We start from the raw sequence: 22827 nt of genomic DNA, 5'->3' as shown, positions 1-22827 counted from the left end.
ACAATTGCTAGAAACAGCAGAGATGAAAACCCTTTGAAAAATCGATGGTAAGACACTATGGAGCAGAGCTAGAAGTACAGATATACGATGGAGATTCAAGGTGAACAACATTAATAACTGGGTAAGAAACAGAAGAGTAGAATGGAATGACCACATAAGCCGAACAACAACAAATAGAGTAGTAAGGACAGCGAGAGACGGTTCCTAAATAGAAAGATGATCAGAGGGAAGACAAAGTCACGTCTATACAAGAAGAAGAAGAAGAAATTATAAAAAAACTCAAATTTTATAATATAGATTTTTTTTATGGTATTCCAGATTATCAAAACATGGGTAGATATTATCAAATAGACTTCATTACTAAACTAAATAAACTAATCACACCAAATCCCTTGAGATTGTTTTATAGTATTGGAATTTTCTCTTCTGCTTCTTGTCACTGCACTACTTTCGCCTTTAGCTACACATTTCTTTCTTTGTTGTCTTTTTTCTTTGATCAGCAATTGTTTTTTAAGACGATTTTTAATTTCTTCTGGAGGTATAGTAGATGTAGTTGAGAGCATGCTCCTAGAGTCAAAGTGATCTGACGAGTCATCTGAATCCAGTTGAATATCTTCTAAAAAATTAATAAAAATGAGAAAAATGTTACTCACATTAAAATTATATTCTTATATTTTTGTAAATGTCGATAAGCTGAATACTGATAATTAAATTGGCAGACCATGTTACCAGAGTCAGATATGGAGGAATGACAAGAAATATTATCTAATTATGCTAAATGAAACCAATTGTGTCGCAAATTCCTTGGTAGAATGCAGTAGGATGTGGTTACCCATATTGAAAGAGGAAGTCAATAGAAAGAAAATACCACGATTAGTAAGTCAATAACATATCGAGTTAGTACATATTTTATATTTTAGTATTACTTATTGTATATTTATTGATTATTATTATTATTTATTAATATATATTTATTATTATATAATTTAAACATATTAAAGTCAGAATTTGGTATTAGTTTCTTGAGCGTAAATTAAATGTAAAACCAAATACTTATGAGTACGGGATAGTATCACGAGGTTTTACTATGGAATCTCTAACGCGAGAATTTGGTTGTTAATAATAATTGTTGTTAATAATTAATAATCGTTGCATTTGGTTGTCTTTTTAAAGACAGATCACATGTTATGATTTTTTGTGACGGATATTTTTGAGTTGGGGTTGATTTCATGTAATCGAATGAACTATCTGTCAGTAAAGTCGTCCCAGGAACGCAACTCATAAATATTGGCAATATCATTTTAAAGTCTTCTACTAAGACTGAATTGCCAATATAAATGAGTCACATTAAATAAATTATTAGAAGAATATTTTACTTAGCAACAACATTTTTGTTTAATTAGTAGTATTTTGTATTTTGACAACAACACCCGATTTGGGCATCACAACGTTAATAAAATTATTTTTTTCAATTTAATTGTGGCTTATTTCCCACATAAATAGTTAATGACAAGAAAATTTTAGAATGCAGACCTAGACACAGTGCTAGAATGCACAGTGTTAAAGACATCCTCAAACAAGATAGTCAGAGGACATTGAGCGCATCCAGCACAACTGGATTCCAGATGGTTAAGATCGAATGTACTGAAATTATTTACAGGGGGACTACGTTCAGCAATGAACTCAAAACAGCTATTAATGATGGTGATGAGTTGTTAAGTTTAAAGGCAATCAAAACAGGTACACATAGGTACATGAAAAAAAGGTTAAAGCAATAATAAATAAAAGGTATTTACTAATCTTTTGTTATTATTATTTACTCTTTTATTATTAGATGATAAAGTAGATAAAAAACAGCCATACATTATAACTTACGTACAACTAAAATTTTACAAGAACTAATGAAACAGAGGATAAGTTTAGCAGATGAACAATAGGGTTTTCATACCTAAAGATTGTGTACAGATGAAATATTCGTCATAAATCAAATTACTGGGAAATCACTAGAGTATAATAGACCAGCATTTCTGTGTCTCATTGACGCAGAAAGCATTTGATAGAGTAAGACTCAAAGATGTAATCCATGTTCTGTGTAATAGAGAAGTGCCCCTAGATATCACAAAAACTATTGAAAACATCTACAGAAACAACAACATCATACAGAACCGATATATACATACCCAGTGAAATAAGACTTAAGCTCTTTAATTTAGTCATAGATGAAATCATCAAAAGTCTCAACAAAGGAAGATGATACAGAATGGGAAACAAAAAAGTAAAGATACTCTGTTGTGCAGATGACATAATATTGATAACCCAAGATGACTACTGTCTGCAGCAAGGGTAAATTTAAATCTACGAACGATTTTCGGGTGGGGGGATATGAATTTGGGGGGGAGGAGATATTGGGGGGTCTGGAAAATTTTTTAAGTAAGAGTTTTAAAATGGTGTGTTTTAAAGCACACTTCATACACTTTTGAGTGCCATAAAGACATTCAAATAAAGGAAATATGCTGCGAGATCAAAAGAGGAGGTAGACAGTACAAGAAAATGTAACATACAGTGTATAAGAATGAACACTGAATAGAAATTAAAGAATGGAATAACAACATAGGCAGAATGGTGGAGGTCCGTGTGTCAAAATACAAGACATAAATCACCAATTAACAAAAGAAGTATCTGACGACCACTCGAAAGATGGAATGACAACCTACAACAGAGATATCAATAAACCAGCAGAACTGCTTATAGAGAAAGCACAAAAAGAAGATTATTAGATGATACATTAAAAATAATTACCTATTTTTTGTGCTGTATCATCAAATTTACTCTTCAGCTTTAGTTGATCAAATATGTAATTTATTGTTGAACTGTTGGATTTTGATCCCAAATCTTGTACACTATCTTTATCTTCTAACTTGTCAGACGCATCAAAGAAATCATCTCTCTCTGGTACATTTTCATTTTCTGTTTCCCCTTCAACCTCTTCCTCGCTACTATCATTAGAGTCTTCATAGCCAAATTCTTTATTAATATGTTTTGCCATTTCTTTAGTAAATCCAGAACATGCTACTTCTGCATCCAAATTATCCTCCCTGTTGATATCTGAAAATTGTGGGTAGAGCTCGCTTTCATAGCCAAAGCGTTTTTTAAAAAAATCTTTGACGCAGTTAACGTCTCTGTTAAAGAAATATTCAGCATTTGGATGTTCAGTGGAAATCATTTGTGGAAAATCTATTATAATAGGTTTCTCTTCTGCATTTAAAATTATATTAAATTCATTAAAATCTCCGTGTATTACACCCGAATCTGCAAATCGTATAATAAGGTTCATTAGATCGTCATATAGTGAATCAATATTTTCGACTTCTTGCACATGATTCAATAATGTCCCATTAATAAGTTCCATAACAACACAATGTCTGTTAAAATCAATAGGTTTTGGCACTGGAAATTTTCGTTCATATAAGGCTTTTAAATATGCAAATTCTTTTGTAGCTGAAATTCTCGACAAATACAACCACGATGCAGATTTTCTATGCTTGTGGTAATCTCGTTTTTCAGTTACTTTTCGGAAACAGATTCTTCCTAACCTGTGTAACTTAAGACATAATTGTTCTCCTTCGGTATCCGCCACTGTGTATATATTACTCTCTTTACCAACACCAATCTGATTTCCGAAGGAGGCAACAACATTTCGCTTTGTGAGCGAATGGAGTGCTAAATAATCATAACCTGTGTTTGTGAGTCTATAACCATCGTATCGTTTTCCTCTTTCATAACTTAAAAGGCGATGTTTACAGAGTTCTCTAAGGATTTTATTCACTCCTCCATGTTGCAGATTTGCAATTGAAGCTGCCATGGCAGCTGGAACTAATTCATGGTTTTTCATACCCATCTCGATAGCTATCAAAACTCTAAAATCTTCAGGAGTGAGGTATCTCATAATAGAAACGTTTAGTTTACCCATTTTTGAGTTATTGTAATCTGAAATGAAATCACAAATCACAACAAATGATGAGGTTAGATTTGACAGTGACACTAAAATGGCACATGTCATTCTGTGTAACACGTGCTCTTCTTTTTTATATCTGTGTAGACAGTAGTTCATCGGGTGTTTTCTAGCCCACGTAACACAAGACTGAAACTTGGCAACAGTGAATAGAGGGCATATAGAAATATCTGTTTGTTTCTAATATTATGCGTTCTGGAATGTGAGTTCACGTTATATTATAAATCATTTATAGTATCATCATTTATATTATAACATCATTAATATTATATTATCATATATATTATATTATCATATATATTATATTATCATTTATATTATATTATCATTTATATTATAAATTATTCTAGTTGCTTGCTTGCTTGGTTATTGGCCTTGCTTTATGCAATTTGGCCATTTATTATTCTAGTTATACATCGGCCATCTATTTGACAGCTTAACAGCGTTGCCACGTTGCCAGCGTATAGTCATGGCAATGCTGTCAAGGTGTCAATTAGAGGGCCGATTTGTAAATATTTATGGTCATGAATAATGTAATTAAGTTAAAGGTTGTATGCTAGCATTGGCAAATAAAATACATATTCAACCTACAAAAAATATATGTTATTTTTTGCGATACTAAAATTACCGCCTTTATAATCAAAACCAAATTTAAATTTGGGGATTTTAATTTTAGGTCAAATAATGACTCATAGCAACCACACCCCTCCATTGTCAAACTTTTCTCGCCAATCAGATTCCAGCATTCATACCAGTTTAAAAATGGCTGTAAAAGCATAAACGTCAGTTGTTGACTGTTCTGTATAACACTTATTTTTGCCAAATACACTCAAAATAAATAATAAATAGTTTAGTTTAAATTGTAACATTGTGGTGATTTTAAAATGTCCAGTGAATCAGTGAAAAACGTACGTGAGAATGGTTTGTTTTTATACAAAGGAAACTTATCTTTTTTTATTTGTTTACTTTTGCTTCTAAAATTTAACAATGTATTCAGAGAATGTTTTTGTGAATTATTCAATGAATAGACATAATGTCCTTTTAAGGACCGTCTTTATTTATGCTCCTCTATTATTAGAAATATGTACCAAACCTGGAATTGGAATCAAATAACGGAATTTAAAAAATGAGAACAAGTTCAAACACAACATTGAAACACACAAAGAGATTTATTATTATAAGTAAACCACTGACCAGAACTAATAAATGATGTATTCAATTCTTTAGTATTTAAAAAGTAGAGGAAGTTTATCAGAGAAATAAAAATAAGCAAAAAAATACCCTTATTGTGGACTGTGACATCTACAGACAGTGCTGTTTTTGTGACGGTATGCCGTACCGGTACCTCTTGGGACAAAAAATAAGAAAAAACAACAAAATTATAGACAAATTCTTGAATTTTTTCCTTGCTCCCAAATAGCTTTAAAATGACTTTTATTTATTAGGCTATATTTAAAAAATTTTCCCAGGTACAAGTATTTAAATTTTTTTAGTTGTTATAGTCCTATATAATGGATACCTATAAGTACGTTCTCTGCAGAGATTTCAGCATCTTTTGTTCGTTATTAATAATGTAGTGTAAAAAATGACATTTTTTCCATTTTTTGTTTACCAAAAGTGTAATAATATTTTAGTTATCCTTCACTGCTGACATGAGGTAGCCGCACCGAAAGTATATTCTGTTGTAAAACTTGTTTTCTAAAAGATTCCTAGAACACCATCTGTGTACCTTCAAGTGGTGTATAATTATACCTGCTCGCAACTGCTGCAGTTTTAGTATGGTTTAATCTTTGAGCTATGTTGATGTAAGTTTTCTTGTGGTATCATGTACCGCATGCCAATGTTTACGTTTCTATAGTAAAAGCTCCATTCAGTATTTTTTCACTATTAGTATGGTGGCAAGTTCATCCAGTTGTCCTACTTTCAAGTGCTTTCAACATCATTTTATAATGGATTTTGTGAGAATCTCCCATCATTCTTTAATATTATGCATGGCTTCATAGTTTTCTTGAAAAAATAAAGTTTATATTATTTGGAACAGTATTTTATTCTATAGCAGTTTGAAGAATCATTCCGTGTTTGATGTTGATGTAGAAAAAAAAATACAGTGATATACAGTAGGAAAAATGAAAGAATACCCATGAACAAACATATAAAACACGCAGTATTTTCCTGTCACCGTGTCACACAAAAAATTGGCCAGCGCAAGTATATGTAATAATTATTATTACATGTATTTGCGCTGGGCAATTTTCTTTGTGACACGGTGACAGGAAAATACAGCATGTTTTATATGTTCGGTTATGGGTACTCTTTCATTTTTCCGACTGTAAGATACATTCATATTGAAAACAAAGGAGCATAGGCAATGGTATGACATACCACATGTCAGAGTCTACATCCTAAAACATCCACATCAGTAGTCAAGGGTTAAAATTACAAAACTTTATCTTTTTTAGAACATTAAGGCCCGGTTTTTCAGTGAGCGGTTAAAATTTTGGTTAGCTAACCTAGTTTAAATTTTAACCAATATTTTAACCCATATATCGTTTTTCAGTGCTTTAAACCAAGATGTGCAATTCTATAGGTTTTTGACACAAAAATAAACAAAATAGAAATTCATAATCTATTTTATAAATAACAAATAACATAACATTACAAAAATGATTAATGCATTCAAGTTCCGATTATTCATCTGATGAAGATATAATCAAGAATATAATAATACATAATACAATATTTCCCGCGATAACACAAAATGTCATAATTTAACTAACCTCTTCTGTCAGCAAATATAGATAAACGTCTGTCGGAAAATTCGGAGTTAAACCACCTATGATAGCGAGTATCGGTTAAAATCTTGGTCAACTTAAACGGGTTTAAGCGATAACCTAGTACAGTGGAACCCCGATAAGTCGGCCCCCGATAACCCGGAAGTCCGGCTAACCCGGACCGATTTTCATCAGACAAAAATTTAACAAATAAACAATTTAACAATTTTATCAAATAAAAATGTATGTAGGCCAAATAATATTTCAGAGATAATGTGTATTTGTGTAATTTGAACACATAAGTACAATAATAAAAATGATTCATGCACACGGCGGCAGCCAGAGCGACCGTCTCAGCTTATCGGAAAGAACAGACACCTGTCTGTATTCCTTTTTCTTTATTTATGTCAAACTGTCTTAGCATTGTTTAAAAAAGACGTGACTATTTAAAAATTCTTGTATTGTGTGTAGTACAGCCTATTAATCACTTCCGTTCTGTAATGTAATCGTGCTTCAGATTGTGTTTGCTTTGTCTACGTAATGGTAACAAAACGTAAAAATGTTGCAGTGACAATGGAAAAGAAACTAGAAACATTAAGTAGGATTGATAAAGACGAATCTTTAAAATAAATTTATTGCAGCATCATAATATGATATTATGCTACCATAGGTCTGGATCCCGCGTATGAAAAAAAAGTTGATTAATAGCAAGCTAAAAATTTATTAATAGCTTAAGGGTGTCTAGTCGGATAAACTTTGATATATGAGAACACTGGAACAGGGGCAGTTTTAATTGTGGAACAGGTCAAAAATTTGGAACGGTCAGAACACGAAAATGGCACATTTGTTTTGTCCGACAGAACAGACTTAAACTCTCCGAACAGAGATTAAACTCTCATGCAAAAATCAGACTGCTATTTATCACCTGTCATAATTCCTGTCATTTGACATATTCTACATGTTCCACTCATTAAAACGCCAATTTGGTGATAAATAGCAGTCTGATTTTTGCATGAGAGTTTAATCTCTGTTCGGAGAGTTTAAGTCTGTTCTGTCGGAAAAAATACATGTGCCGTTTTCGTGGTCTGACCGTTCCAAATTTTTAACCTGTTCCACAGTTAAAGCTTCCCCTGTTCCAGTGTTCCCATATATTAATGTTTGTCCGACTAGACACCCTTAAGCTAATAACAAATTTTCAGCTTGCTATTTATCAATTTTTTTTTGTACGCAGGATCCAGACCTACCATATTATGGTGTCGGTACATCTCTACAGTATGACTGAGTTTTTTACCAAGAAATGAACAAAACTCTACACTCTATACAACTATACGTAATTTAGATGTGTACTGTGCATATGTGTTTCATGTTTTTGTAATTGTAATGGAGGTTATTTATTAATTTTTACTATATTCTCCGGCTAACCCGGATTTTCGATAACCCGGATCGGCCGCGGTCCCGATTAATCCGAGTTATCGAGGTTCCACTGTACTGAAAAACTGATTAACCATAAAAATTTCGGTGACCGAAAAATCTGGGTTAACCCAGCACTGAAAAACCGGCCCTAAATAAGCTTTAAAATTTCAATTATTAAGAGTTTTAAAATTAATTTATTGTTTCTAAAACTGCAAAATCTTTACTTGTTTGTAACTATTGTAAAAATCAATGTAGATATTTGTTACTGTGCCCAAATTGACTATTGTGTTCCTCAAAATTTCAGGTCGATCCATCAATTTGGTTTAAAAGTTTTTCTGTTTGTTTATCCAAGGGACCTTATTTTAGCAATAACATAAGTCATAAAATAATGAAGATACAGTAATTTTACTCATATAAAATGAAAGTTACTCATATAAACTATCAACATGTATCAAAAAAGGTTAAAAAAATTAATAATTCATACTTTTTATCTAAATGTCCCAGAATAACTTTTTATTTCTTTCAAATTCGTGTTAAATTATGAGCTTTTCGAATATGAAAATTGATTTTATCAATGAGCAATGCTTTAAAAGTTATTGTATTTGTTTATAAATCAAAAGTAACCATAATTTTGCAGAAGGGTTTTGCATTGTAAAAAATGTTTTTACACTTTTTTTATACATATTGATAGTTTATCTCTTAAAATTTCGTTTGGGTAGAATTACTGATCTTCATGTTTTCTGACTAATGTTATTGCAAAAAAAGGTCTCTGGGGTAAACAAATAAAATAACTTAAGCGAATTAATGGATTGGTCTGAAATTTTGAGAGTTTATTAAGGACCACAGTACTCAACTTTGGGCGCAACAATAAATATCTAGGTTGATTTTTACAATAGGTATAAAAAATTTAAGATTTTGCCACATTCTGCAGTTTTAGAAGCAACAAATTAATTTTAAAACTTTTAGTAATCCCCAATTTAAAGCGTTTTATGTTTTAAAAGGTAAAGTTTTGTAATTTTACCTCAAATAGTAAGCTGTTGACACCGAAATCTATACAGAAAACGTGTAGGTTTTCTTTATATAGGCCTATAATAACTAAAGAAAAAAAAATCAGGTACCTGGATTTGTGACAGTTCCAAGGAAAATCTTATTCTCTTGAGCTAAAGTAATGTGCACTTATACAGGGTGTTTCATTGAGAAACGGAAATACTTTAATGATGAATAGAGGTCACTGAGGCCGTTCTAGATATACTAAATTTTTTGCCCTACTGACTTTTATATCCGAGTTACAGGGTGTTTTATCGATTTTGCTCATTTCTTTCCAAAGCCATAACTTTAGAACCACCTTGTATACTTTTTAATATTCGGTACACATATGTCTCATTCAAAACCCAAACGACCGACATACTAATCACAAGAAAAATCCAGGTCCGGATTAACAAAAAATTATAAAGTAATTGTGACTTTAAAACAACACCCTGTATATTGAAATTTTGAAAATCTGTTTGCATATTTGAAAAGAGAACAAAAAACTAATTCTAATGGTTCACTTAGATTTTTCGGCCAGACAATTTTTTGACTTTAATTTTGAAATTATATTGAATTTTTTAAGAACTCAACATTAAAAAGCAGGTATTATTAACTTATAATTATAAATTATTAAAGTTATTGAATAAATAATCATTTTAAAATGAATTGGGAAGACCCAATTATTAATCACAAGAAAAATCCAGGTCCGGATTAACAAAAAAACATAAAGTAATTGTGACCTTGAAACAACACCCTGTATATTGACCTTTTCAAAATTTGTTTGCATATTTGAAAAGACCACAAAAATCCGAGTTTACCGGTTCACTTTAATTTTTTTGTGCAAAAATTTATTAACTTTAATTTTGAAATTAATTATATTCAAATTTTTAAGAACCCTGAAATTAATAAGCAGGTTTTTAAAGCACTTTTAATAATAAATCATTCAAGTTAATGAATAAATACAATTTTTAAAAATAATCAGTTATTATTTACTGCGTTAGAAGGACTCACTTACTAATCACAAGAAATATCCAGGTCTGTATTAACAACAAAATACAATTACGTATTTTTTATGGGAAATAAGCCACAATTTTACTAAAAAATGAATTTATTAACGTTTCGAAGCCTAAATCGGGTTTCGTTGTATTTTGTATTTTGACAACGAAACCCGATTTGGGCTTCGAAACATTAATAAATTCATTTTTTAGTAAAATTGTGGCTTATTTCCCATAAAAAATACGTAATTATAAAAATGCCACAAGGAAATAGCTTCAGAACAACATTAACAAAATACAAAGTAATTGTGACCTTGAAAAAACACCCTGTATATTGAAACTTTTAAAATACGTTTGCACACCTCAAGAGAGCACGAAAAACTAAGTTTAATGTCCCGCTTTAATTTTTTGTGCAGACAATTTAATGACATTGCTTTTGAAATTATATCGAAATTTTTATTATAAGTTCCCAGAGTTCTTAAAAATTTCGACATAATTTCAAAATTAAATTCATTAAATTGTCTGGCCAAAAAATTGAAACGAACGATTAAACTTAGTTTTTTGTGCTCTTTTCATACCTATGTGCAAACGGATTTTGAAAATTTCAATATACAGGGTGTTGTTTGAAGGTTACAATTACTTTATATTGTTTTGTTAATCTGGACCTGGATTTTTGTTGTGATTTGTAAGTGGGTCGTTCGAATGTCGTAAATAAGTAGTGATTATTTTTAAAATGGGTATTTATTTATTAACTTTAATAATTTATTGTTAAAAGTGCCTTAAAAATCTGCTTTTTAATTTCAGTGTTCTTAAAAGTATCAATATATTTAATTTCAAAATTAAAGTCATTAAATTTCCTTCACAAAAAGTTAAAGCAAACCGATACACTCAGATTTTTGTGGTCTTTTCAAATGTGCAAACAAATTTTGAAAATTTCAATATACAGGGTGTTATTTCAAGATCACAATAACTTTATGTTTTTTTGTTAATCCGGACCTGGATTTTTCTTGTGATTAATAATATTGGGTCGTTCCAATGTGGTAAATAAGTATTGATTAATTTTAAAATGAGTATTTATTTAATAGCTTTAATAATTTATAATTAAATGTTAATAATACCTGCTTTTTAACGTCAGAGTTCTTAAAAAATTCAATATAATTTCAAAATTAAAGTCATAAAATTGTCTGGCCGAAAAATTAAAGCGAACGATTAGACTTAGTTTTTTGTGCTCTTTTCAAATATGCAAACAGATTTTCAGAATTTCAATATACAGGGTGTTGTTTTAAGGTCACAATTACTTTATAATTTTTTGTTAATCCGGACCTGGATTTTTTTTGTGATTAGTAAGTAGGTCGTTTGGGTTTTGGATGAGACACATGTGTACCAAATAACAAAAAAATATACAGGGTGGTTCTAAAGTTATGGCTTAGGAAAGAAATTGGCAAAATCGATAAAACACCCTGTAACTCGGTTATAAAAGTCGGTAGGGCAAAAACTGTAATATATGTACCTAGAACCGCCTCGATGACCTCTATTCACAATTAAAGTATTTCCGTTTCCCAATGAAACACCCTGTATAACAGAAATGCCACTGTAACTTTGGATTTTTATACATTCCTATAAATCTAAAAATTATGTTTTCAGATTTTATTCTTACATTCTTATCAATACTATTATAGACTAGGAGCCGGTATAGGTGAAATTTGCTTATCATTTTAGGCACCATATAAGAGTTTATTGCCCGATTTCACCAACGATACCTAAATATTTAAGAATTACCTAAGTGGATTTAGGTACTTCCTAACTCTAAAACGGATTTCACCATACCATAAGAATTGCCTAAATCGCTTAAGCATTACCTTACGTTAGGATACGGTTTTCGATCTCCCTAAACTTTAGGTATTACTTATCGTTGACAGTCAGGTTATATTTTTACAATTTTGACTAATGTACTTGTGACGTTTGTCAATAATTTGTTTCTTACCTTAATTTTTCTGTTATTCTGTAATATTAGGTATATTAGTCGTAATTTTGTGTTATCTTTTATATTAATAATATAATATGTGTTGGAAAATATAGAAAATCGTTTGGAGTTTTTTACAGGTCTATTGTCAAAATTATGTAGTCTACCTACTACCCCAGTTCAAAAACCCATTCATGATATTACTAAAAGTCTATCATTAAAAATTAATAATAAAAGAAGCACTTTGTGAAATAAACATGGTATTTATTTTAAAATTATTTCATTAATGACAATTCACCTAACTTTAATTTTTCGTCATATATGTGAAATTTACAACTCTTTTCTTTTCCTCCATTTCACTGTACATATACAAATAACATACAAAACTTAACAAACTGAATTCACAAATAACTATAAAATAAAATAACTATAACATTAGGTACAAAACTGAATAAAACCAACTTAGCAAACAAACAATTTTGACAAATAATCAAAAAAGTAAGGTAATGTCATCTTATTCTTCTTTTTATTTATCAAAAATAGTTCAAACGTACCCGAATTAATACCTTGGAAAGAATTTCCTAGATAAACAGTTCTTTTAGTTGTGAAACGCTATTGTTCTTAAGTACTGACTTAGGAAGTTCCTATCGATAAGAATTACTTAATAAGGCAATTGTTTAGGTATCGTTGGTGAAATCGGGCGTATAACTTAAAAGTAGAACCTAAAAGAAAACATATGAACACTGTGCCATCACTTTTTAGTGGCACATGCGTCAACAGTGGTGCATCAAACTTTTCACTTATGGATGGGATAAATACATTGAAAGGTACTCTCTCTCAATCCCAGAGTTAAACTTTTTTCATTTTTTTTTAAGTTCTATTTTATTAAAAAATAAGATGCATCATAATTTTAACCCACCACCCCCTTCCCCCACCATCAAAAACTTCATTTTTTGTTTTGATTTTTTTAGGTATGATCCAATCAATTTTAAAATTTCAAAAAATTCACATGCATAATTGAGGCTGTTACAAAACGTCTATTTTTTATAGACCTGTAGATTAAGTGTATATACATAACCACAAAAAAATTTTAAAATTTTTTTTTTTTTTTGAAAAAAACGTATTCCCTCTTTTTAGGGACAGCTTTCTTTTTTAGTCTTGTGTATTTTATCAAACACTATATTCCTAATTTTTTTTTCAGATCTTTCCATATGGTTCTCCACCTCCAAAAATCCGAAAAACTGTTTTTTAGGTGTTTTTTGGGGGTTTGAACGTGTTTCTTCCATTTTTAAATCTTATAAAGGACTCTGTTCCTTCAATTCACACATAACTTATAAAAACATTGGTTCGATCTACATATTTTGAATTCTATAATGAGGGAAAATCACCAATATCTCCCCAAAAAAACAGTTTTTCGGATTTTTGAAGGGGGCAAACCTTCAATTTGCGGGTATTTAAAAAATAGACATGTTTTGTGAAAGCCTCAGCTATGCAGGTGAATTTTTTTAAATATCAAAATTGATTGGATCCGACTTAAAAAAAAAAAATAAAAACGAAAAATAAAGTTTTTGATGGCGGGAGAAGAGGGAAGGGGTGGTGGGTTAAAATTACGCTGACGGCAGTGTTCATACGTTTTCTTTTAGGTTCTACTATTTAAGTTATAGACTCTTATGGTGCCTAAAATGATTAGCAAATATCACCTATACCGGCTCTTAGTATATTACTACCTTCTTTGAAAAGGTTGTAATGTTTTTATTTGATTTGCAGTTCTCAAGTTTGGAAACGCCAGGGTATGTTGGTTTTGCGAATTTGCCAAATCAAGTTCACAGAAAGTCTGTGAAAAAAGGTTTCGAGTTTACTTTAATGGTAGTTGGAGAGAGTGGACTCGGAAAGTCTACTTTAGTTACCTCTTTATTTTTGACTGATTTATATCCAGAAAGACTTATTCCAGATGCTGTGGGTAAGTTGGAATATTGTATGATTGAAAAAATAGCAGATAAACAAAGTAGTGATTAAGTCTTATAAGTACAAACACATTTATTTGGTTTTTATTAAAATGTCATCAAGATCGCTATTTTCCTGGTCAGAATTTGATTGAAAATCTTAGCTGTCTGAACCTGTCTGAAATCATTATGTTAGAACTTTTTGTTAAATGTTCATTATACAATGAAGTATGAAGTGTTGAGATTCCATAGAGTTAGAATAATTTTTAGCTTATTATTACGAGGGTGGATTGATATAAAACTAGCCTTTGATAGAAGAAACAAGTTTTTTGGGATTAAATCGACTTATTTCTCAACTTATATTAGCCCTCTTTTAGTTCAATACACTTAGTAAGACGATGTTCCAATTTTTTTTATCCCACCTGAATAATAGTACTTTTGCTCGAGCTCTTCAAAGTAGGCCGAAGTTTCAGCGACGACTTCATCGTTTGGTGCGAAACGGCGTCGTCCGAGCCATTTTTTTAGGTTTGGAAACAGGAAAAGACGCTGGCGGCAAGATTTGGGGAATACAGTGGATGTTCAACCAATTCATAGCATAATTCGTATAATTTTGCCATGACAACGGCCGATCGGTGAGCCGCAGCTTTGTCTTGATGAAATAAGACTTTTTGCGTGCCAAACCGGGGCGTTTTCAACGAAATTGGGCATCGAACCGATCCAATAATTCTGCGTAGTACTCGTCATTAATTGTTTTTCTTTTTTCCAAGTAGTCGATGTGGATGATACCCTTCGCATCCCAGAAAACAGTCGCCATCATTTTGCCGCCGAATGTGCACTTTTATTTATTCAGCGGGCCTTCGCCGCGTTTGCGCCACTGTTTCGACTGTTCTTTGGTTTCTGGTGTGCAATAATGCCCCCAAGTTTCATCAATGATGATAAATCGGCAAACAAAATACTTCAGATCGCGAAGCATCATTGCCAAAAGCTTCTCCGGAGCGGTCACACGTTTTCGCATTTGGTCGATTGTCAGCAAACGCGGCACCCATTGCGCGTATAGTTTTTCCATCATTCACCAAATTCACGCGTTCGTAGGAAATATTTATGGACCCTACTAACTGGCGGAGCTTGATTCGACGATCTGCCATAATCATGCCATGGCCTTTGTTGATCATTTCCGGCGTGGTGACTTCATTTGGCCGCCCGGGATGCTCATCACCAAAAACACTCGTACGAACACAAACAAATTCAGCTTTCCAAAATTTTACTGTTGCTAACGAAGGTGCAGCCTCACCATATACTTCGCTGAGGTGAGCTTTGATTCGCACATTCGTTTTCCCCCTTTTTGTGGAGGAACTTAATCATCAAACGATACTCGATTTTTTCCATTTTTCTGAAAACGCAAAAGTGCTTGCTTCTGGCGGCTGTAAAAAACCAAACTAATAGTTTTTTGGCTTAACATTTTGGCAAACATCATGTGATGAATGGCAAGTGTCAAAACCGCGAGCAATTCGGTATCAAGTAACGCCATCTATCAAAGGCTAGTTTTATATCAATCTATTTTCGTATTATTCAATATACTTATTCTTATTTTTTATATTTTTTATTTTCTTTTGTTTTGATATTGCATCTTTTGAGATGATGTGTATGTACAGTGGAACCTCGATAACTCGGATTAATCGGGACCGCGACCGATCCGGGTTATCGAAAATCCGAGATAGCCGGAGAATATGGTAAACATTAATAAAATACGGTATACTTACAGATAAACTCCGTTAGAATTGAAATAACATGAAATATATTTATAAATATGCACAGTACCTACTCATTAAAATTACTAAAAAAACACCAAACCCAAACGTAAGCAAATGGAAGCGAACAATACAAGACACACAATACTAAAGACCATTGTTTATAAAAGAATTTTTTAAATAGTCTTTCCTAAACAATGCTGAAAGTTTGAAATAAAAAGGAATAGATACTATAGACAGGTGGCTGTTGTTTCTGCGGCGTGTGCTATGAGTCATTTTTAATATCGTATAGTTCAAATTACACACATAAGTACACATTATCTCTCAAATATTATATTACATACATTTTTATTGTTGAAAGGTTTGTCTGATAATTAACTATTTTGATCGGAAATAAGCCACAATTAAATTGAAAAATACAAAATATTGAAAATCAAAATGTTTGTCTGATGAAAATCGGTCCGGGTTAGCCGGACTTCCGGGTTATCGGGGGCCGACTTATCGGGGTTCCACTGTATATAAAAATTGATAATCTATAATATCTTTGATAAATGATTATTTGCAGAAAAAATGAAACAGACTGTGAGATTAGAACCTTCCACTGTTGAGATAGAAGAAAGGGGTGTAAAACTGAGACTTACTGTAGTCGATACTCCTGGATACGGAGATGCTATTGACAATAGGGATTCTTTTGACGAAATAATTGGTTATATTAACCAACAATTTGAGCGATTTTTAAAAGACGAATCCGGTTTAAATCGAAAGAACATAATGGACAACAGAGTGCATTGTTGCTTCTACTTCATCTCACCTTTTGGGCATGGGTAAGTTACTTTATATTTTTAAATTTGTTTTGTACAGAACGAGTTATACAGTGAGGACGTTTAAGTTGGACTAAATTCATTTTCTCGAGAACGGCCGATTTTGGAAAGAAATTCCGAAACAGGTCGATTTTTATTTTTAAGTTATGATTTTTTGGCATATTTATATATCAACAGTAATGACATCCATCTGGGCGTAATGACGTAATTGATGATTTTTTTAAATAAGAGTAGGGGTCGTGTGATTGCTCATTTGAAAGGTTATTTAATTCTCTATTAGTTATATAAACGTAACATAATTACCTATTTATATACAGGGTGTAAAATTTATTTTAATTAAATTAATTGAGACCAAAAGATGAATTTGAAAACAACGCGACACTCAGTCCTAACTGCAAGACGCAAGAGTCTCGCAGGCTTAGTCTTGTTCTTGCTCAAATCTTGCACTGTCAGTCTTGGTCTTGGTCTTGCTAAATTTAGGCAGTCTTGGTTTTGGTCTTGCGAAAACACAAGAACAAGACCAAAACCGAATTTGGGCAACACTAATTGGCGGATTGATACCTCTATGGAAGGTTGCCACTCTATCTTTTGCGCTGTCGGCCGATACTTCTTCTATATACCGATTAGTGATTTATCTCTTGCTATTTTGACCACATGTGTCTCCCCCATTCTGCTTTTGTGGTTATTCCATTCTTTTTTCTATTTAGTGTCTATTCGTTTATACACTGTATGTTACATTGTCTTCTAATATCTTCACTACTCTTTCGACCTCTTAGCGTATTTCCTGTAATTCTTCTCAGTATTCTCATCTCTGCCGTTTCCAGTAGTCTTTGTGTTTTGGCTGTATCAGGTCTTGTTTCTGGTGCATATGTCATTATTGGTCATACACTGGCTTTATAAATTCTTGACTTCATCTTATTGTTAATACATAGGTTTCACCATACAGGGTGATTGATTAGTAGGGTAAAGCTCAATAGCTCCGCTATAGTAATAGATAGCAATAAAAGTTAATAACAAAAATTTTAGCCACCTTTGAGCTTCACATTACAAAATTAGTTAGAATGTTACAGGGTGTTCGATAACACAGTGGCAGACCTAACTTATGTTTTTTTAAATGGAACACCCTATATTTTATTTTATATTCGAAATCCTGTTAACTTCTTACTCACAAAAATATAAAGGTTTGTAATGTTATACAGGGTATTTACAAAGTTATAACCAATTTTGTATGAAAATCGTAGTAAGTTCAACTCCCTGTATAAATAAAAATAAGCACAACAGCAATGGTTTATTAATGCCATATTTTTTTATTTATTGTCAAAATTTTTAAGAATGATTGATATTGATAATTTTCTCTATATCAAATACAGGGTGAGTCAAAACGCCAGTACATTATTTTCTCAGTAATGTTAAATGGAACACCCTGTATTTTATATCATTATTGAAAAGTAACATTAACGTACTTTAATTTTTATATAACATTCCCTATGCCCAAATTTATTAGTTTTCGAGATATTTTCATTTTTCACGCCCTGTATTTGATATAAAGAAGAACATTTTGACAATACTTTAAAAAATATGGAATTAATAAACCATTGTTGTTTTGCTTATTTTTATTTATACATGGAGTTGAACTTGTTACGATTTTCATATAAAATTGGTTATAACTTTGTAAATACCCTGTATAACATAACAAACCTTTATATTTTTGTGATGGAGAAGTTAACAGAATTTCGAATTTAACATAAAATATAGGGTGTTCCATTAAAAAAAACATAAGTTTGGTCTGCCACTGTGTTGTAGAACACCCTGTAACATTCTAACTAATTTTGTAATGTGAAGCTCAAAGGTGGCTAAAATTTTTGTTATTAAATTTTATTGCTATCTATTACTATAGCGGAGCTATTGAGCTTTACCCTACTATTCAATCACCCTGTATAGTGTTATTAAGACATCCTACCAGTCTGTGCTTTTTGTACTTGATTTCTTACTTCTTTTTCCATAGCTTGGCTAATTCCAAGGTATTTTATTTTCATTACTTTTTCAATACTGATACCATCAATTTCTATGTTACATCTGAATGGTTCTTTACTGATTACTATTGTTTTAGTTTTCTGAGATGAATTTGTCATATTGAATTCTTTTGCTCTTATGTTAAATCTGTGGACTAACCTTTACAGACCATCTTCATCTTGGGCTATCAATTATGTGTCGTCTGCGTAGCAGAGTATTTTTAATTCTTTGTTTCCCATTCTGTATCCTCTTCCTTTGTTGACTTCCCTGTCTTATTCCGCTGCCTATGTATGTACGTTCTGTAAGTTTTCCATCTATTCTGACTTACATTTTGTTGTGTTAGTAGATATTTTCAATGGTTTTTATGATATCTATTGACTTCTTTATTATACAGAAAATAGGTTACATCTTTGAGTCTTACTCTGTCAAATGCTTTCTTCAAGGCAATCAGACATAGAAATGCTGGTCTATTACACTCTAGTGTAAAAAAGTTTCAAGTATTTAAATTTTTTTTGGCTCTGCATAATTTAAAAAAATAACAGCTTTTTTCAAAAATTTATATTGCAAAATTGTTTTGTGAAAACTACTTGATCAATAATAATTGTGCTAACATTTTGGTACTATTTTTTTATATTAAAAAAATTAATTTTGAAGGTTCTATTGAACCTTCAAAAAGTTGATTGATTCAAAAGTTATGGAAAAGAAATTTTTTTTCACTTATAAACAAATCAGTAAATATTCCATCTAACAACTTTTTTTGGAATTATTTCGTACATATTTATTAGTTTAGAAATAAATAACGAGGAACAAAAAAGTCCCGGATATTTTCGTAGATGTTTTAAATACAGTTTTATGTTTAAACCCTTTTCTAATCCCAAATAACTAAGAGCTATGGGTTGTTTGGCTTCTTTGTACTAAATTATTTAAGTTGCACATGCCACATGTTTGAAATAAAACTCTTGGTGTGTTTCTTCTAGTTTATGACAGGAAATACCATTCATTCTTTCCCAGATTGTGTTACACATTACACACATGTAGAGTAGGATACTAAATAGATAAACAACAACTGATACTATTATACCTCCTTATATTAATAGCTTCATTTTCAATGAAAGTATTTGTTACTTGAAATTCGACAGGTGATCGCTCTAGTTGCTAAGAGAGAAGGTATTTTTATACAGGGTGGTGTGTATTAATTAATTTTGATACAGTGAAAATACATAATTTTTTTCCTAGTAACAAAAAATACAATAGTTTAGTTCTGTCACTGAACCAAAGTCATATTTAAACTTAAATTAATTTACTAAAATCTAGATAAAATTAATTATAATAATTTGTATAAATAGTAACTATAAATATTTATAAACTTAATCACATTGTATTATATTGTAATTTCACATAAAAAAAGAACAATGACCTCATAATTATAGGCTGAACTTCGATCATTTATATTCCGACTTTCATTGGTTGTTTGTTTAAAACAGCTTAATAAGCATAATAACACTAAAGCGATTGCATTTAAATGGCCTCTAATAACCTACTTGTATCATTTTTAAATGCAGATCTCGTGTACCGGGAAGACTCTTTAATTGTTAATCGACTGTAGCAGCTCAGAATATCTCTAGGCCAGTAAAGAAAAAACAACTGAAACAAATCTTATACAGATTTTTGAACGTTCTTAATTGTATATGAGGGATAGCTGATGAAAATATTAGTTCGGGAGATAGTATCACATCCTTTTTCGAAAGTTCTGCGAAACTTTTGCAACAGTGCTTCGGCCGTATTTGACACTATCTAAGATGGAGGCTCAATATTGTGACAATATGCTCATATGCGCGCTAAATGGAAGTGATATAGAAAACGATTTAATAAATAAATTAATATTTAAAAACGTAAATAAATATTTATAAAAATAAACCGAGATACGTGTAAGTTTTACTATAAACATATAATAGGTATATCAAATAGTTTAGTCGTAGGAAATGAATAAATGAACGACAGATTGAAGCAAGTTCGAAAATACTGCCGACAATAAATAATATTATACCTACCTGAAAAAATTTGCATTTGTACTGTAGTCAGGATTTCTGTACAAATAAAGATTTATTATTAATTTCATTTTTATAGGAAACAACTTTTCACACTTTTTTATTTATGACAACAGTAGATTACCTCTTATACTTCTTCTTCTTTAGGTGCTGTCGTCTTAGCGAAGGTTGGCGATGCCTTCTGCAAAGTCTTCTCTATTTTGGGCAGTTCTTATTCAACTTTTAAAGTCTAATCCTGTCCATTCTTTGATGTTGCGCAGCCAGGTCATTTGTCTTCTACCCTGGCCGCGCCTGCCTTCTATTTTCCCTTCTATAATGAGATAAAGGAAGCTATACCTTCTTATACTTTTTCGATTTTCGCATAAGTTTAGCACGGTTTTTACTGGTGTTTTCTTGCAAGGCCTTACTTTATTTTCGTTTGATAAATTTTTCCCAGTTCTTAAACTATTGATGATATTTCTAGAATATAAAATCCTCGTAAAACCTTATCTACTTGCATTAGCATTCGAAATATTTTTATGTAAATTGTACTTACCTACAAAACTCACAATTAGTAATAATCTATTTTTTTCAAATAGTCCGTCAACTTTCTGTTACACAAAAATATAATTTAATTGTAAATAAACACTACTTCCATATGGATCAACACTAACGACAGAATCACAGATCAGAACATATATGAGAATCGTTGATATTACACTTGGAAAAACCGACGCAGGTTTGTCAAAATGATAGTGACTATGTCTCTATGTTGCCTAATCAGTTATTTAGTTATAATATGTTCGATTTCTTGTTATAGATAACCAATTTTAATAGTTCCAATGTGCCACAAAATCTAGGCATGGGATAAAAAAAGTTTATTTGAAGAAAGCGTACTTTTTTGTTCTTCTTAATGGCGGTACAGGCTCGTTTTTTAATATTGTATTTAATTATAAAGGGGGCCGGCGTAGCCGAGTGGTAGTGTGCTAGGCTAGCATGCCGGTGGTCCGGAGTTCAAATCCTACCGCCGGCAAGAACAACTAGACATTTTTAAAATGTTTATAGGCCCCAGATCGACTCAGCCTGAATAAAATGAGTACCTTGGGTAAAACCAGGGGTAATAATAGGCGGTTGAAGCGTAGCACTGGCCCTGTTACCTTCCTTGTATACCGTAGGCCCTAGATATAGCAGACTACCCTGCTATACTCCCAAAGCCACGTGAGCGGTATAAAACGGGAGACTATTATTATTATTTAATTATAAAGTAATTTCCACATACATACTAACATATTTCTCAAATTGGGCTCTGTACCTCATTCTTTATTATATTACGAATATGTGTGCCAAATATCTCGACAAAATGTTCAAAATTAAAGCCACAATCTTGGAACGCGTTTTCCGTTTTGATGACTCGCTGATGTAGCCTCTTAATATGTGCTTGATCTAATTTTTCCATTTTGCGTAATCGCTTTGGATGAAAAACTAAGGATGTTTAATGACTCATCACTTTTTCTTCCAGATTGAAACCCTTAGATATAGAGTTTATGAAGAAGCTTCATAATAAAGTAAACATAGTTCCTGTGATTGCCAAAGCTGACGTTCTAACGAAAAAAGAAATGCAGAAATTAAAGAAAACTGTACTGGATGAAATTGCTCAAAACGGAATAAGAATTTATTCTCTCCCTGAATGTGATTCGGATGAAGATGAAGAATATAAGGAACAGGTAATACGTCATATTAAAAAAGGTATATGCGATAATACGTATATTTTAAAAACAGTAATTTTTTTAATAACGGCAATTCGGTCACATGAAATAAAACTCTATTTGTTCTAGGTCTCAATATTTCGTCACTATTTGGTGACTTCTTCGGGAGAAAACTGTAAATTTATTAAGATTAGAAATGGACAAAAGTTAAATATTTGATTACTTACAACTATAAGAGTGATAATTTAAATTTGTTTAACATATTATAATGAACATTGACTTGAGAAATGACTGATGTTATTTTGACATATATTTGGGAGTTATGGTAACTGCAATATATTTTATGTCAATAGAATGTTGTCTAATATAGAAAATTTTTAGTGAAT

The 22827-nt window shown here is 31.5% G+C and overlaps 2 protein-coding genes across 2 annotated transcripts in view; one reads left to right on the top strand and one right to left on the bottom strand.

Annotated features, from left to right (window-relative positions):
* Positions 1–284: 284 nt before the first annotated feature.
* Positions 285–4052, bottom strand: LOC114328455 (serine/threonine-protein kinase RIO2). The gene is made up of 2 exons (XM_028277311.2): positions 2800–4052; positions 285–616 (listed from the first exon to the last, which is right to left on the bottom strand). The coding sequence occupies exons 1-2, from the start codon at positions 3968–3970 to the stop codon at positions 375–377; spliced, it is 1413 nt and encodes a 470-aa protein (XP_028133112.2). The 5' UTR covers positions 3971–4052; the 3' UTR covers positions 285–374.
* A 703-nt stretch (positions 4053–4755) lies between these two features.
* LOC114328456 (septin-1) overlaps positions 4756–22827 on the top strand; it is a 32600-nt gene continuing 14528 nt past the window's right edge. The window contains exons 1-4 of the mRNA XM_028277312.2: positions 4756–4920; positions 13951–14143; positions 16440–16698; positions 22255–22459. Coding sequence (XP_028133113.1) covers positions 4897–4920; positions 13951–14143; positions 16440–16698; positions 22255–22459 — 681 coding nt within the window. The 5' untranslated portion in view covers positions 4756–4896. The remainder of the gene's footprint in view (positions 4921–13950; positions 14144–16439; positions 16699–22254; positions 22460–22827) is intronic.

This window comes from Diabrotica virgifera, chromosome 7 (genome assembly GCF_917563875.1).
Source record: "Diabrotica virgifera virgifera chromosome 7, PGI_DIABVI_V3a".
In the NCBI taxonomy this organism is placed as follows: Eukaryota; Metazoa; Arthropoda; class Insecta; order Coleoptera; family Chrysomelidae; genus Diabrotica; species Diabrotica virgifera.
This window is presented reverse-complemented; position numbering and strand designations above follow the sequence as displayed.

Bases quoted from the DNA above. Each gene is read 5' to 3' on its own strand.
- LOC114328455 (XM_028277311.2), bottom strand. From the start codon at position 3,970: ATGGGTAAACTAAACGTTTCTATTATGAGATACCTCACTCCTGAAGAT. The intron at 617-2,799 runs GTAATTATTTTT...TTAATTTTTTAG, and splicing joins TGATACAGCACAAAAAATAG to AAGATATTCAACTGGATTCA.